Source organism: Caloenas nicobarica, chromosome 5, assembly GCF_036013445.1.
Source record: "Caloenas nicobarica isolate bCalNic1 chromosome 5, bCalNic1.hap1, whole genome shotgun sequence".
In the NCBI taxonomy this organism is placed as follows: domain Eukaryota; kingdom Metazoa; phylum Chordata; class Aves; order Columbiformes; family Columbidae; genus Caloenas; species Caloenas nicobarica.
The window spans coordinates 6,064,834-6,081,211 of record NC_088249.1 but is presented as its reverse complement, the minus strand read 5'-3'; the positions used below and the strand labels follow the sequence as shown (position 1 = coordinate 6,081,211).

The window sequence follows — 16,378 nt, the reverse complement described above, 5'->3', positions numbered from 1 at the left end:
CATTGGAATAACCTCTCCAGGGAAGCGGTGGATTCCCCAACATTGGACACTTTTAAGATGCAACTGGACAGGGTGCGGGGCCATCTTGTCTAGGCTGTGTTTTTGTCAAGAAATGTTGGACCAGATGATCCTTGAGGACACTCCCAACCTGGTGTTCTATGATTCAATCCCTGCCCCATCAAGCCAATAATCCCTGGGCCAAAGCAGGTACTGGTTGGCCAGGGCAGGAGCTTTTTCTGCTCCCCAGGGTGTCCTTAGACAACATTTTATATCTTCCAGTGATAAACAAGCTTTCTGATTTACAGTTCATGAAAATCCTAACAGAGCACCTATAGAGGAGTCTTGGTTTCCATTGCCCAAGCTTTCAGGACACGGATTGGTGGGTATCGCTACACCAGGAAGTCTCCGAAGGCGAATATTCCACACTTCATGCTGTCAGTGGTGTAAGCAAAGCTGCTTGACTCCTGGGGCCATGGAGATGGGATCACATTTTGATGCTGAAGGCAACACTACAGCACTAGCTTCTCCAGCAGGAATCAGTCCAGAAGGTCTCCAGAGCCCGAGGAATAATACAACCAACAAAACCCTGGGATGATACCAACATTCTGGCAAAAAAAAGTGTATCACTTACTATTCTCCTGAACTGATCTCCAGGGAAGGAGAGGTCATTCATAATCCTCAACAGTGGGAGAGTCAAAAAGCTGTCAGCACAAAATTCATAGAAAGTTTTGGTGCTCCCACTCTTTCTGGACAGCTCAGCTGCACTTAGCCTTTGCCAGGCAAGCGCTGCTGCAGTCATAACACTGGGAAACCGGGTGGGAAATGGAATCAGGAGTTGCCTATGGCCATGTCTGCACCAGACAGGTGAACACTATGCCTAATTCACATGTGAATAAGATGCCACAGTAGCCCCCTCATGCAAATGCCATCATCCCTGTACCTTTTCTTCCTAGAAGGGGAAGCAGTTCAAACTACCCTGCGTGACTGGTTCTTGGATCATTTTTCTGGATATCGGCTCTTCCTTCTCCCACTTATACTATACAACCTGTCTTTCCTCCCCTCTTGCCCTGCTTAGAAGGAGCTGGGTATCTATGGACCAGCAAAGAGATGAGAGGCTGGCTGGTTGCCTTGTGGCCAGAAGATGCCAAAGGAAGGGACAAGAGACCAGAGGATGAAGCTATGCAAGACAAGATGCAGGAAAGAAAGAGGGAAAACTGGCGTAACACACAAGCACAAAGGCAAGAGGAGTCCAGGGGTAAGTGAACCCGAGCTCCACTTGTCGAACAGTTCAGCAGCTGGTTTAGAGACAAAAGTAAAAGGGACTCAGTCAAGTTGCGAGGGCTTGGGTGGGAACGGGTGTCACCTGTATGTAGATCTCAGCTTTGATTTCTTATTTCCAACTTGGTCTCGCAGCAGGTGAGCACATACACACTGGTGGGTCTCTGCTGTAAAAGGCTTTGAGCCTGTGTAATTTCCTTGACAAAGGCTTATGCTCCCCTGTGTCACCTCCACAGTTGCAGCAGTGCAAGGTCTGTGCAGAAGTGTCCCTCTGCTGCATCTCACCCTTATCTCAAGTTAAAGCATGTGATTAGCACTATACAAACATGATCCGTTTTGCAAGAGGTTTGAAATCCTTTGTCTTCTCCAGTAATTCATATATGCCCAAGGAAGAGGCTATAATCCTGACAAACAGCTTCAGGCCCAGCAAGGAGCACAAAGGGGTGCCATGGAGCTACAGAAAAATCATTCAGCTTCCAGAAGAGTGGGGACGGCACAGAACCATCTCCTGGAGTGTCTGGTTTCTACAAACTGCACTGAAAATTTGTCTCAGTCTGTCTGTGGCAGAGGCTTGAGGCTGCGACTGATAAGAAGTGCCCTGTGAGTAATAAGCCCTTAAATCCAAACCAAACCAAGTTACTCTATTTCTTAGATAAGGTTTGTCGTTCTCCTGGGAGAAAGTTGTCCTTTTGTGTTACCTGTTGGTTGACAACTCTGTTTTCAAGCAGTTTACCAGCTCTGTTGCTCCCATCACAATAATGCTACAAATAATTTAAGCACTACCACTTTGGATCAAAATTTTAATGGGGCACTAAAGCCACAAAAGAGGCTCTGTATAACATAATTAAATAGAATGGGCCTAAATAAACAGTAAGGTTTTACAAGTTACATTATAGTTGAAAACAGCTGGGAGGCAAAGAAAGGAGCATTGAAGATGCATGATGTAAAAAGGCATTTCACAGAATGCAAACACTAAAACTTTTCATATCGCACAAACAGTAAAACACTATGAGCACATGACTTCCCTTTGACTTGGAAGAATCTGTGTGGGGCACAGGGCATTTGGTTTTCTTCCTTCTGCTAATCGGCACAATGAAATATTTCACATGGAAACCTAAACAGTGGCAAAGACAGCCATTTGTCCTTCGGAAAGAAATAAATACTGCAGAAAAAGGTAAAGTCAGTAGGAACATTTGGTTCAGTCAGGCCATAGGAAGCTGGATCATGGCTCCAAAATGCCAGACAATACTGGGACTCCTCAAAATAGTCTTGCAAACAATCAGAATTGTAACAAGTCTGTTTGGCTCAGGGCTGCAAGACACTTGTTTCATGCTCATGCTGACTCCTCGAATCCACTGCAAGCAGTGACATTCAGGCTGAGCCAACTAGCTCAGCATTCAATTCTCTATCTGCATCAGCTATTTACAATATCGTGTTTGTTCCACCCCTGTCAATATTTGATCCAAGAGCTGCATAAATCCTACAAACACAGGAAGGTTTCAACTTCACATTAAGGTAATGTTGACAGTGATGCTGCTGAATTGTCTAAAGTCAGTGCACTGTTACTCTTTGAGAGTGAAATTTCTGGTAAACTTGGTTTTCATTTCCTCCCAGTCGTCTCAGCAGCCCTTCCCCAGAGTCACAGCTATTGCTGCAGTTCTGGGCTTGTGAAGGAAAAGTTTCTAAATTCATCTTGGTTTATCATCGGAAGAATTCCTTCTTCAATGGGAGTCAGAATGGGCTCCTCTTTTATAAAATCTGGATCAAAGTTGCTCACGTCATCTTTGGATTTCTGTCAAACAGAAAAGGCAAAGGAAAGAGATGTCAAACGTATGTATCATCTGCTTGATCCTCGCTCTGCATCTAGTCTAGTCTTGAGTGCAATGAGCCGTCAACCTCCACAACCCAGGCTGGGCTTACTGAAAGCCTTTTCTGGGGTTGGACCGGGAGCAGCTGGGTGCCCCCACAGAGCCTCTGTCAGTGCAAAGCCTGTCGGAGCCTCTGAGGCTTCTGACAGGGAACCCCCCCTCTGATTTAACTCACACCACCTCTGATGAGTAGCCTGTCTGGACAGGGCAGGCCACATAAATCAGCTCCTTTCCTCAAGTGGCAGCACAGACCCAGCCATTTGAAGCAGTTATCAGCCGTGCTTCCATTTAGCTGACTCCACACAGTCCCTCCTTATCTGCTGAGTTTTTTTGGGGGGGGCGGGGGGTGTACACTCCTCTATGTGCAAGCCATTAAGCTTGCACAATAATGAATTACTGGGCCGTGGGAAGACAAATGGCTTGGCTCCAGGTGCTGGATTCCTTCCTTCATGCCACAAAGTGAGACTGTTTACAATGCACACACACAAACTGGGTTTGTGGCACATTTTGACAAGGCGTGTGTTTTTCCTGCATCCAGAACAAGATGTTTTGTTGACATTGAAGCCTAATGTTCCCAGATCCTGTCCGGCTCACGGTGGAGTGAGGAGGCTCCTGTGGCCTTTGATTCAGGACAAGAAATAACACAAGAGCCTGATCTTGAGCTGCCACAGCTCCCCTGAGTGACTGATCCTGCACTCAGTGACCTTCACAGAGCAGGACTGGGTTGATTGTTGCCACTAAGACCTCACAGAGCGACCACAGCATGAGACAAAGCCACTCCAGGTGACAATTTCAAAGGCAAGGAAGCCACAGAGACAACCTTGGAAAGGCTCTCCATGGAGAGCAGCGCTCTCCTATCACAGAGCATCCTTAGGGCTGTGTGGGACTACTGGGAAAAGGAGCAGCAGTGTCCTCTGCAGCCTGTCTGCCATCGGAACCACACAGCTGACAATGTCCTGAGCAAGGAACAGAGAGACGAGAGAGACAGCCCAGTTGTGAAGGGGTGGCTGGAACAGCCAGGATGAAGATTACTTGCCCTGTTTTATGTTTGGGGCAAGGCAAAGGGTTGTTAGGTGCCTAATGTGCTTCAGTTGCTTTTACAAACTTGCATCTTTTGGCTGGGCTGCCTTTGAAAACCCAGCATGGAGAGAAAAAGTGACCTGTATAACATCAGGTAGCAAACCAGGAGCCAAGCCAAGACCAGAGACCTTACCTCCTGGCTCAGGGCTTTTTGTGTCAAGGTTGTGGCCCCTTCACCTCCTTTCCTGTCTCATGGTAATAAACTTGCTTAGATAGCCCAGCCCAGAAGAGGAAAAAAACCCAAACAAACAGGAATCCCTTTCCCCCACCCCTCCTTCCCACGTACAATTCGGGGCCTGAACGGTGGCTCCATCTGACGCTGGTTCAGCAGGTCCCAGTCCAGATCTTTGAAGTAGGGGTGCCGCAGAATCGCGCTCTCGCCGCCCAGTCCTGGGCTGCCCAGCCGCATGTTGGGGTTCTTTGTCATGAACTGCAAAATAATAAAAAACAAGACTGTTTGTTTCCTCCCATCTGGCAGAGCCACGGGAGAGGGGCCTATTAGCAGTCGCACAAAAGCTTGTCCTCAGCTTTCCTGTTGAACCCAGTTGCTGGCCAGACTTCTCAGTTTCATTGTACTGGAACTGCATGCAAGGAACTTGACTCATTCTCTAGAGGAAGAAGTCGGGGTGTATTTCTCCTTAGTCCCTTTTCTTCTGGTCAGATCCTTGGTTAACAAAATAAGAAAGCTGAATTGCATCGTTTGCAACATTATAAATGTTGCACAGTGGTTTTGGTGGTTATTCATTTCTATATTAATTTCTCAGGAATACAAGCTCGCTCTCAAACGCTGCTCACCAGCCAGCCAGGCTTTGGACTGGAGTCAGTCCTGAGCTGTGCCTTTTTCCTAAACCTCAGCCTGCTGAAGCGCAGCCAGAAGCCTACGCTTTCCTTCCTGTCATCTCGGGAAACAGAGGAAAATGAGCAAGACGCTGGCTTTTCAGGCCTGGGGCTTTTTGAGCCCCCCAAGCCCCAGGCAGATGAGAGCAGACAGGCGACCATCTCCTCTCTTGATGGTGAAACTCTATAAAGAGGCTTTCTTTTTGTAACATTTTTATTCTGCTGTCAGTGAAAAGAAACCTCAGACCTCAGTCAAAGTGCTCTGATTTGCCAGGGAGCAATAAGGCAGGCCGTACATCATGCACACAGCGCGGGAGGGCCGTGGCGGGTGCCCTTTACGTCCCGACAGGAATGATGAAGTGAGAGTGCTGTGGATGTTTCATAGGTGAAATATTGGAGGAGGAGGGGAATCTTTTCCCCAGGCAGTAAAAGGTCTAGTTGGCTTGTTAATTTAGGATTCTAGTTCTTAAAAATTCAGTAAAAACCAATCTTACCCCTCGCCTCAAGTATTTCTAATTCATTGGATAAATCAGGTTATGTTTGAACTGCGAAAAAAAGCTGCTTTTATTTGACTATTGAAACAGCAGCATAAAGCAAGCTCCACTCTGGTGGAGGTGTCCAGACGATTTCCTTGAAGATGAAAGAGCATTATGTTTAGCAAACAGCTGAACCAGCCAAACCAGACAATCGGTCACTGTTTCAGGAATGACCAAGTCTGCTGCATCTGAGCAATGGGGAAGTGAAAAGAAGAGGAGGTGCAGTGAGCGACCAACTTCGTTCTGACTGCAGGAGCTTTTCAGAAGGTACAAATTCTCCTAGGAAGAGGGGACAAAAGATCTAGTCATTCTCTACCTAGAGAGATGATGAGGAGAAGAAAGAAGACTGCCAGATTCCCTGTGGCAGAACTGTTTTCCACCATCCCACCCCAAAACGTCAGTGGAAAGAGCTCCTGAGTGCATCCAGATTTTTAAGAGCAGTCACCAGGACAGGAGCAAAGCCAACATGGCAGCTGCTTCTGTGGACTCTTCAGCCCTCAGTTATGCAGCATTTCCAGGGTCAGGCCCAAGGACAAGCACAACTACTCTGTCTCCTCAACCCTTTCAACCTGTTTTTCTCCCTTTCTACCAGGAGAACCCAAACACAATTTGTTTCCCCAGAGACTCTGCCCCAAAATTTCTGCGGGATAATGATCCCCAGACAACAGCTTGGTTTCCAAACCAGAAATGGGTCAAGCCAAAATCTCTCAGAGACCTGCTTCAGACAAGCCTTTGCAAGTCTCAAGCTAAACTTCTTTGGTTTGCAAAGCAGGCCAAAAACCTCTTAGCAGCCCCATCGTTCTTTAGAAAATCCCTGCCCAGCTTCTTTGTCCCCACAGATGGGTATCTGCGCCTCACTAGCTCTTATTTGCATTGCTGGAACAGCTAGAAAGATCAAACAAGATCTGAGCTTGCTGGTGCTGGGAGTGGTATAGACCAAAACAGTCAAAAAAGATAAGACAAAGAGAAGGAGAGCTGGGAATAAATCCCATGTCTCCTGGCTCTTGACCTACCACCACCTCCATTAGACCAGGAAGCTTCTGCTAAATCAGGAGGGGAAAAAAAAAAAATCATGAAAGCAGATAAATCTCTGAAAAGGGCTGGTAACATGCTTTGCTTGGGTTCCCATTCATGCTCAACCATATAAGACCAAAACCTAAACTGCGCCGCCCATTCCCAGACCAGTAGAGTCCTGGGATATAAAAGTGTGTTTACATTCCTGTTTGCTTGTTTTGGTCCACAAGATGCCAACATTGCACCAAGCGAAGGCATCCAATGCAACAAGCTGAGAGCCAACACAAATGCATTCCTGGCTGCTTAAAACACCCTTTTTGCTGGGACAATGAGGATTAGCCAAGGTCCATCCCTTGAGGTGGGCTGTTTTGAGCTCTGAAAAAGCAAAGCATAACATTCAAAAAATGAGTTTGGATACGACTGGCATTGGACCTGCAGATTGAGAAACCTCAGTTGGGTAACTCTAGGCACCATCTACCCCAATATTTGGTGTCCAAAAGAGGCAGGAAGAGAGTGAAGGCTACAAATTCACCCACTGCTGGGACACATCTCCCTGGCTGGTTGCTGAGAACGATGCTGGGCTGCCACAAAACCCCTCTGAAATAATCCTTGCCTCTGACAGGAGTGAGCTAACCCACAGGACACCCCACCAAGCAGCACCTTCCCCAGCTGTCAGGCATGAACTCAACACTGCTGCTTCTCTTGCTCTGTAAAAACAGGGCTTTGAAGGACAAGGGTACCAAGGGATGAAGTGATCCACCAGCACCATAAACCACTCTGGACAAGGTTTCTCTAAGCTTGTATTCCAGACACTGCAAGTGCCTAACGCAGGCTAGCAGGACCTTGAAAGTGAATATAAGTCATGCACTCTGAAAAGAGCATCAACGCAGCATGAAGAGGCCTCCTTTTCACAGCAAACTCACTCCGATCTGCTCCAACAAAAGGGTGAGATATCATTTCAAAGGATAGTCGGTCTCTTATTGTTAACTTACATCCCTGATAAACATATTGTGCGCTGTGTTGATCTCTCAATTGCATCTGTGCAAGGGAACTGGCACTGAAAATGTTTTCTTTAAGCATCATCGTGCAGTACATGAAATATGTTCCTGCACTCTGGGCAGCCACAGCATCCCTGCAGGTTACTCAGCCTGTGGATGTTTACACCCCTCTGCACCCAGGGGCTGTGACAGAAAACAAGAGATTGGCCATGGCTGCTCTTCTCTTATGTAAAATCTCCTGGTGAATTTTGGAAACAGTTGGTCCATCACAGCCTGGTGAAGATGGGGTGTTTTCTCTGGGAAGGGGCTCCAGTCTTTATTTGGCAATCAGGCTGAAAGGCAGACCTGCAAACAGTGACTCCAATAGAGACAGTACTGATGCTTTGCACTGGAACAGAGTTACTTGCCTTACTGTAAGAGGTATGTAAAATAAAAGGAATTTTTTTAAAGACGGTTTCCACCAAAATGAATAACCAACCCTCTCAAACATTATTGGAATTCACCGGAAATTATTGCACTGGCAAAGAAATGGACGACATGTTGCCAAGAAAAAAACGAAAGACTATAATGACCTCTCAAAAGCCTATGAATCCTTCTCTTTCTCTGCCTCAGGCCGTACTGACATTTCTCAGCTGCTATAGGGTAGCATCTGACAGCCCATCTCATGCCGCCTCCGCTATCTGATGGCATTTGTAGCAAAGCAAACAAAGGACCTGGGATTTCTGAGCAACTTAATTACAAGCTCAGCCTTCATCTCTGAAATAAGTAGCTGGAGCACGTACTCATGTCTCCAACAGTGTCAGAGGCACTTCTGCGGCAGGAAGGGTAAAGCTGGGTGCCCCGAGCACCCAGATGCTGCCCTCTGCCCACGTGCAGGCTGCGCAGGGGAAAGGATTTTGGAAACGCAGCTCATCTTTCACCAGATCCCTTCGGCAATATTCTGAAACAGCTGGAAAATGTCTTACAAAGTGTTGGCTGTTCCTGTCATCCACGGGAAGGCCACAGTGGGATGGACTCTTGCTTCACAGGTTGGATAGCCCTAAATGTCCTTCCAAGTACAACCCAACAATGTTTTTGCAGGTGGTAAGATGTTCAGCAGAAAATATTTCGTGGTGAGATGTCATCTCCTCATGTTTACTGAGTATCTCTAAATTTGTACAATAATCAAGAATTCAGCATGAATCTCAGCTTCTAGCACACAGAGCCCGGTGAGGAAACACAGAGAAAAAAATTCAACAGTAACAACAAGACACCAAACCAGAGATGTTCCTGAGCAAAAAAAAAAATCCACATAATCACTCAAATCTAAGATGCCTCCCAGCAAAATCAATAGCTAGACTATCAATCTTAAACTTGAGCCAGTCAAGCCCTTGCCCTGTGGTCACATCCAGCCATGAGTAATTATTCCATTCCTGGTGTAAGGAGCCCCTTGGGAGCATCCACAGACTGGGTCACTTTGGGCTGCAACAGTTTGCCGAGCAGCAAACTTGAGTGAGGCTCTCACTGACCTCAGCTAACCCCTCTCAGCAGCATCGCAGCCAAAACCAGCAGCTGGAATGAGCCAAAAACATGACTTCACAAAATCATTTGAAAACATTTACTGAAAGAAAATGTAGCAAGCCATGACAAGAAATTAAAAGCTGGAGATTAGTCCGCAGAGGGCCCGTGAAGTTACAAGGGAAAAACGCAGACATAGAAGTGCCAACCGCTGGGAAAAATCTGCGTCAGCCCTGGGAGCTCAGCCCGTGAGGAGGTGATGGAGAGCAGGGGACCTGCACCGGTCCCCCTTTCACCCACTACGTGCCTTGGACCGCGCTGGGAAGGGCTCCAGGTCTCTGCACTCCTCCAGTGCTGCTCACATGCAGCATCGCAACTTCGGTCTCAAGAGGCTGAGTCTGCGAATTAGTCTGGAAGTCAGTGAAGGGATGTTTGCACAAAACAGATGTTTCCAAGCATTAATTTCCTTGAATTTGCAAGTTCCCTTTCTCAATACTGGAATCCCTGACAGGTTTTACGTAACTTTTATATGTGCTATTTGCATCAGGATAATTAATTTCATGAGTGATATCACAGTGACTAGATGATGTGAAATTGTGTCACGTTCTAGGCAAACACTAACAAGCCCGGATCCCTTCACAGAAGTAATGCACTTCAGGAAGAAGAATACGACTTTCTGCTCAGCTGTTCCTTTCACACAGACAGCCATCTGGATGAGGAAGAAACAGCTATTTCTTGTATTAAACAAAGTCTTAGATGCACCAGCTCCCATCAGGACTCGTTGCCCTGGGCGGGCTGTATTTACCTTGCCCCCAAGCAGCTCATCTTTCAAATGCAAGTGCATGGCAGAGATGGAACCTCTCCCCAGTCTTACAGGCAGGGAACAGAGACCCCGGAAATTAATCCCTTTATTTTGCCAGGAGCTCAAGGGCTGCCTGTCACAGATACGATGGCAGACCCTCAGTCTCACCTCCCCTCCATCACACCACTTGCCTCAGAGGACCCCTATTCAGGATTGTGCCAACGCAGTAGTCAAGCTCAAACCATCAAAGGAAAGCAAAATTTCCTTCTTCGTGGTATTAACATTTCCTGCCTCTTGGTGTTTCTCCCGTGTTGCTACCAAAGTGAAAATCAGCAGCAGCACAGGTGATTAATACCCCACAGTCTCCCCTCCAGTAACAAGGGAGAGCGGGGAGATCAGGAGATACCCAACATGCTCACCTTCATTAAGATTCATGAGCTAAACTAACAGGGCAGAAATTAACTCGAAAGGAAATAAGATTTCTCAAAGATCTATTTGATCTCAGACAAAAGGGAGTCGTTATATAAATAGAGCAATTACTCTAATTATGGCTTCCCTCCATGAATCTCTCACTGAATGCTGCAGTTGCTGAAGACAGTTTGGCCGCCTATTACGTAAAGCAAACAAACCCGCAGTCTGGGGATTCATCAACCTCCATCCACTCCTAAACAAAGGAGAAGAAAGATGGCTCTATGGCTCCGTCTGTTAACGTCTGTATGATTTTTAATGACTGGAAGCCAGGAAGCATTAGCATAGCAGAGAGACTTTTTTTTTTTTTTTTTTTTTTAAATAAAAAAGCTGTTCTTTTGAGCCAGTCTTGTCTTTTGCTCTCTTGAGCAAGGCTCCCATCAACTATCATCGCAGTCCTGCCGGGGCGATGCTCACAAACATGCCTCGCTCCCCACACCAGAACAATCCAGGGCTCAGACACACAAGTAGGTTACAGGGACCGAGGGAGCCAAATTTCAGCTGAAGCTCCACAGCCCTAAGAGCAGGGTGGTGGGAGAGCTCTCCCGTGGAAATCCTTGTACTTACGGCAGCTCAGCTGGTAGCTGGTAACTTAAACTGCAGCGATTCAGCTGTGGGTGTGAGCCAGGCGCTTGGGAGCCCGAGTCCTACTGACCTTCAGTGAGGACTGTGCTGCTGAGAGTAGGACTTGGAGTCACCACGGCTCTCTCGAGTGCTACCTCTGTTTTACACTGGGGATTTGCTCTGATTGCATCAGCTCCAGTGCCCTCAGCACAGGAAAGACATGAACCTGTTTGAGACGGTCCAGAGGAGCCACAAAAGTGATCAGAGGGCTGGAACAGCTCTGCTGTGAGGACAGGCTGAAAGAGCTGGGGTTGTTCAGCCTGGAGAAAAGAAGGCTTTGGGGAGACCTTATTGCGGCCTGTTTGTACAAAATAGGGGCCGATAAGAAAGATGGGGACAGACTTTTTAGCAGGGCCTGTTGCAATAGGACAAAGGGTGATGGTTTTAACCTAAAAGAGGGGAGGTTCAGACCAGACATGAGGAAGAAATTTTTGACACTGAGGGTGGTGAGACCCTGGCCCAGGTTGCCCAGAGAGGTGGTGGATGCCCCATCCCTGGAGACATCCCAGGCCAGGCTGGACGGGGCTCTGAGCAACCTGAACTGGTGCAGATGTCCCTGCTCATGGCAGGGGGGGAACTGGGGGAGCTTGGAAGGTCCCTTCCAACCCAAACTATTCTATGATTAGAGGCCACGTGGTGTTTCGGCTTCCTAGTCTGCACACAGCAGGGTCGATTGCTAAAAGCCCTGGTTTGCACCATGCTGCTGAGCCAGAGCGTGACCCACGCATGCACATGGTGCTTCTACCCCCGTGCTGGGGTTCTGGCTACAGAAAACTGTGAGGAGGTGAGATCTTTCAGTACAGAGAAGGGCACTGTGCTCACTGGACAGGGCTCAGAAGTACAAGACTGCCCTGGAAGTATTTTAAGGAGATGGGGAGGAAAAGAGTGTGAGATCTCCTTTATTTCCTTTTCCGGATAAAAAAGGAATGGGAAGGGAGGTAAAAACCAGTCTTCAGCCCTGCTCCTAAAAGCCAGAAGACTGTAACAATAAGCATGACAGCAGTCACATGTTTAACATGCCAGCCGCAGGCAAGAAGGACAAAATGTCAGTGCAGTGGATATTTAGCACATGAATTTGATCTCGTTTCCCCCTAGTGCAGAAATGGCTGCTCAATGCTGCCCAGTCAAAGCTCGAGGGAACAAGAAGGATTAACTGTATTGCAAATAGTACTGAGCAAGAGACCAGCAAAATAAACCAAGGTAGACAGAGCAACTCACGTGTGGGATAGACACATCTGGCTCCACATCTCCTGGAGGCGTAAACTGATGTAACTTCGCCGACTATCACCAGGAGAGAACTTGGCCCAAAATACGGGAATTAAATGTTTTCTGAATAGATACAAACTTCCTTGCTGTGCCACAATCTACCTGTATCCTTGCCTCTCCCCACTCATCAACCAATAACTCATCAACACTAATCCAGAATGAAGAGGCCACAAGTATCAAATGCACATCGGCCCCTGATGATAGCTAGTGATTTTTGACGTATCTGCCTTTGGTATTCCTGTAATAAATAAACAGAAATTAACTTTAGTCATTATATATATGGAATATTTAACATAGGTTTCAGTCAAGATGTCAATCCAGAAATCTGTGCTTTCAGAACTGTTGAGTCAACCCCAGTTCCCACGTGGGTCACTGACTGCTCGGTCTCAAACTCCAGCTGCTGTTTTTAAATTACCCCAGTTGGACTATAGGTACACCATGGGGATATGCAGTTCAATTACTAAATCAATACATCAGAGTAATACAAACAAGGAGGGAGAATGAGCACCATACTCATTAACAGACGGGGGGCATGATCCCACTCTCTTTTTAAGCAATGGTAAAATCTCCCTGGGGCTGCATGGGAAAACAATCTTTTTCTGATTGTCTTGTCAAGAGGAACTGGGAATCTATTACACACTCCTGGGTGGCCTATTTACATACGGTCAAGTATAAAGGAGAGTAAAGTGCCCCAGACAAACCTGTAAAGGCCAATTAGGCGAAAAAAAAAAAATCACAGGAAAATACTTCAAAGGAGCTTTTTTGTGGTCTTGGTTGTATTTCAATTCTTTTAAAGTTCCTGAAAAGATACAGCAGGTCAGAAAGCTCAAAGCTGGAAGGACAAGTAAGACCTACAGTCCTGAATTCTTGGACAATGGGAGGTTTGTTACCCCTGTAGCGATGCTGAGAGCTCCCAGTCAGACGGGCTGGACCCCTCTGCTGGGGTTGCACCGCGAGGGCTGGTCCCATCATCCAGCCATCATCCTCATCTCCAGGTCAGACCCCGGTTCTCAAGCGAATCCTTGGGCCATCCTCAAAGATTATATTCTACTGCACTTCACCGAAATACCTTTGAGCGTCTATAATCACAGTTTATGTGCAGCAGAGCAGAGAAGTCAGCCCAGGCCACAAATTTTAGGTTTGGCCATGAGAATTGCTTCTTCCTAGGGGCAAGAAGAAAAACAAGAGGGGAAGAAAAAGTCATCTCCTCCACTTTTTTTTTTTTTCTCATCTCTGGCAGGAAAGAGGAGGATGAGTCACACCTGACATTACAACAGGCAGCATTAGGAGCTTTTGTTATGAAGCAAATCTGAGCCTGCATGCTGCGTACTGAAACAAGAAGCTAATTTCAACACATTTGAAAGAGAAAGGCAAAAGATCTAATGACTACTTTAAGATGAATTTAGCCTTGGCAAGGTATATAGAGATGGCTTTAGTTTTCTTTCACAGTGAATTATTCAGAAGCATGGGAATGTTACTGTGGGGAAAAGTAACACTCAGAAATTAGTGTGATCAATGGACAGAAGAGATTAAAATCTCTGGGAAAGCTGTTTGAGAATTAAGAGGCAAAGAGTAGGAGGCAGCATGTTACAGAGATGGATACGCAAGCTCAGGCAAAGAAGGTAAGAAGGCAATCTGCAGTGAAGCACAGCCTTGTCACTTCACCAAGGTGTGTGTTCATGGCAAAAAGGGTCTAGAGGAGAGATCATTTAAAACTGCAGAACTCCTATCCAGTTGGGAAATGACAGGCTCCAGAGTCCTGCTTTTGCCGCAGAGGAGCCAATGAGGAAATGCAAGATGAAAGCGTTTCTAAAAAACAAAATAAAGGAAAAATGTGTACACAGATCCAGCAGAGCTTCATAGACAGGTTTAAATATCGGCCTCACTCTGACAGCCAAAGCTTAATCGAAATGTGCAAGAGGATTTATGGAGGCTGCCAACTCTGAAAAGATGCCAATGAGAATAATTTATTGGGGAATTTGAGGGCATTTTTAATATCTGCCTTTGTTAGGTGCCTCAGCTCTGAAGATAAAGCAGTGAGCTCATCTAGCTTCCTCTTTGATTTCAGTGAGTCCCCCATTGTGGTGTTCCTTTTAATCTTTGTCTAAAAAATACTCCCAGCATCTGGTTCATTTAGAAACAAGTTCATTCTGGCTATTCCAGCACTGCATGTGAAACAGATTATCCACCTTTTTCTGTCCCTTGGAAAGAAAGAACCTGGCCCTGATCTGTAGGATGCAAATGCAAAGGAGAGACGCACGCCTTGGGCACAGCTATGTAAAGGAGACGTAGGTACCTTGGACCATCAGCATCCGGCAGCCTCGTTTCACACCTTAAGTGTTCAGGAGAGGACGGGGGAGGACAAACGGGGGGTTTGTTCCGGCTCACACAGTGGCCAAACTGACCGCCCAGGATTTAGGGAGAAGGTGAGGCACAAAGGCAGCAGGAAGCACACACGGATTGCGCTTGGATGTGCCAAGCAAAGCACAGCCTAGGTATCCTGAGTCATGTGCTGCTTGCTGGAGCATGCAGGGAGGGTGCAGACACCCACCACGGTATCTGAGCTGATGACAGCCTGGTCTGACCTCCCAGTATCCAGGGGTGTTTGACCCCAAGCAAGTGCAGTGTATGAAGAGAACAAACTTCTCCGAAGTTCAGAAGACCTCACCATCCAGGCTGATGTCAGGGGTCAGCAGCTGCAGCAAGGAGGCAGCTTGGACCATCCAGCTCTCTCCTGAACTTAGACGTCCCCACCAGCAGTCTGAAACCAGCCCCTTCCCCTCCACTCCTCTGTCACAGCAAACTGTTCACTTTGATTATGTTAAAAATCTGCTTCTAAGTCTATCTGCTGTAAAAACCCTAGCCTCTGCCTCCTCTCCTCATTAATGGCATTTTCAAGTTGCTTACAGCGGTGAGGTCAGTCTGGTTCAGCCCAGAGCACTCACCATCCAGAAAGCCTTTCACAGAATCACAGAATGTCAGGGGTTGGAAGGGACCTCGAAAGCTCATCCAGTCCAATCCCCCTGCCGGAGCAGGAACACCCAGATGAGGTTACACAGGAAGGTGTCCAGGCGGGTTGGAATGTCTGCAGAGAAGGAGACTCCACAACCTCCCAGGGCAGCCTGGGCCAGGCTCTGTCACCCTCACTGTGAAGAAGTTTCTTCTCATATTTAAGTGGAACCTCCTGTGTTCCGGTTTGTACCCATTGCCCCTTGTCCTATCATTGGTTGTCACCAAGAAGAGCCTGGCTCCATCCTCGTGACACTCACCCTTTACATATTTATAACCATGAATGAGATCACCCCTCAGTCTCCTCTTCTCCAAGCTCAAGAGCCCCAGCTCCCTCAGCCTTTCCTCACACGGGAGATGCTCCACTCCCTTCAGCATCTTTGTGGCCCTGCGCTGGACTCTCTCCAGCAGTTCCCTGTCCTTCTTGAACTGAGGGGCCCAGAACTGGACACAATATTCCAGATGTGGTCTTTCTGAAAATAAGCTATGGCACATGCAAGAGGGGTCCTGACCGAGGGTTTGGGCAACCTTGGTTCCATCCCCTTAGGATGGGTGGTTCACTACCCCTGCAGCGCGGCTCGGTGTTCACTTTGCCTTCTTTCCTTCTGCTGGGCCTGGTTGGAGTGCCCCAGGGAAATTTATTTTCTGTGTCACTCCAGTCTTGGTTCTTCTCAACCCATTCCAGTAAATTCGTGCAGCACAGCCCGAGTCTCCAAGGGCTCTGCTGGAGCTGTTATCCTGCATCCAGCCAGACTGGACTGCCCTGTGCTCTGACCACATGGGTTATCAGAAGTTCCTCAGAATTTCTTCAGAATGGCAAGAAGCAACCACCCAAGCTCTGTACTCCCCAGGGACTCCTGGATTTAACTCACACACCTGCACTTAAACATAATAATCAAATTTATCTCTCATTAGGAGCCATCACTCAGAATTCCTGAGAAACAATGGGCTTGTTTTCACCAGAAGTAGGGGTGGTGGATTTAGTTTTTTCTCATCTAGTATCACCTGCAAACGCAGGGAAGAAGAAAACCCAGACATACATACACACACTTTCCCAGCTGCTACCCAACTTTTTTCTACGTATGCATATGGATACACATA

The 16,378-nt window shown here is 47.1% G+C and overlaps 1 protein-coding gene across 1 annotated transcript in view; it reads right to left on the bottom strand.

The window, feature by feature from the left end:
- Positions 1-2,077: 2,077 nt before the first annotated feature.
- PRKCH (protein kinase C eta) overlaps positions 2,078-16,378 on the bottom strand; it is a 119,081-nt gene continuing 104,780 nt past the window's right edge. Inside the window, exons 13-14 of the mRNA XM_065635143.1 lie at positions 4,513-4,656; positions 2,078-3,070 (exon numbers count right to left, since the gene is read on the bottom strand). Coding sequence (XP_065491215.1) covers positions 2,924-3,070; positions 4,513-4,656 — 291 coding nt within the window. The 3' untranslated portion in view covers positions 2,078-2,923. The remainder of the gene's footprint in view (positions 3,071-4,512; positions 4,657-16,378) is intronic.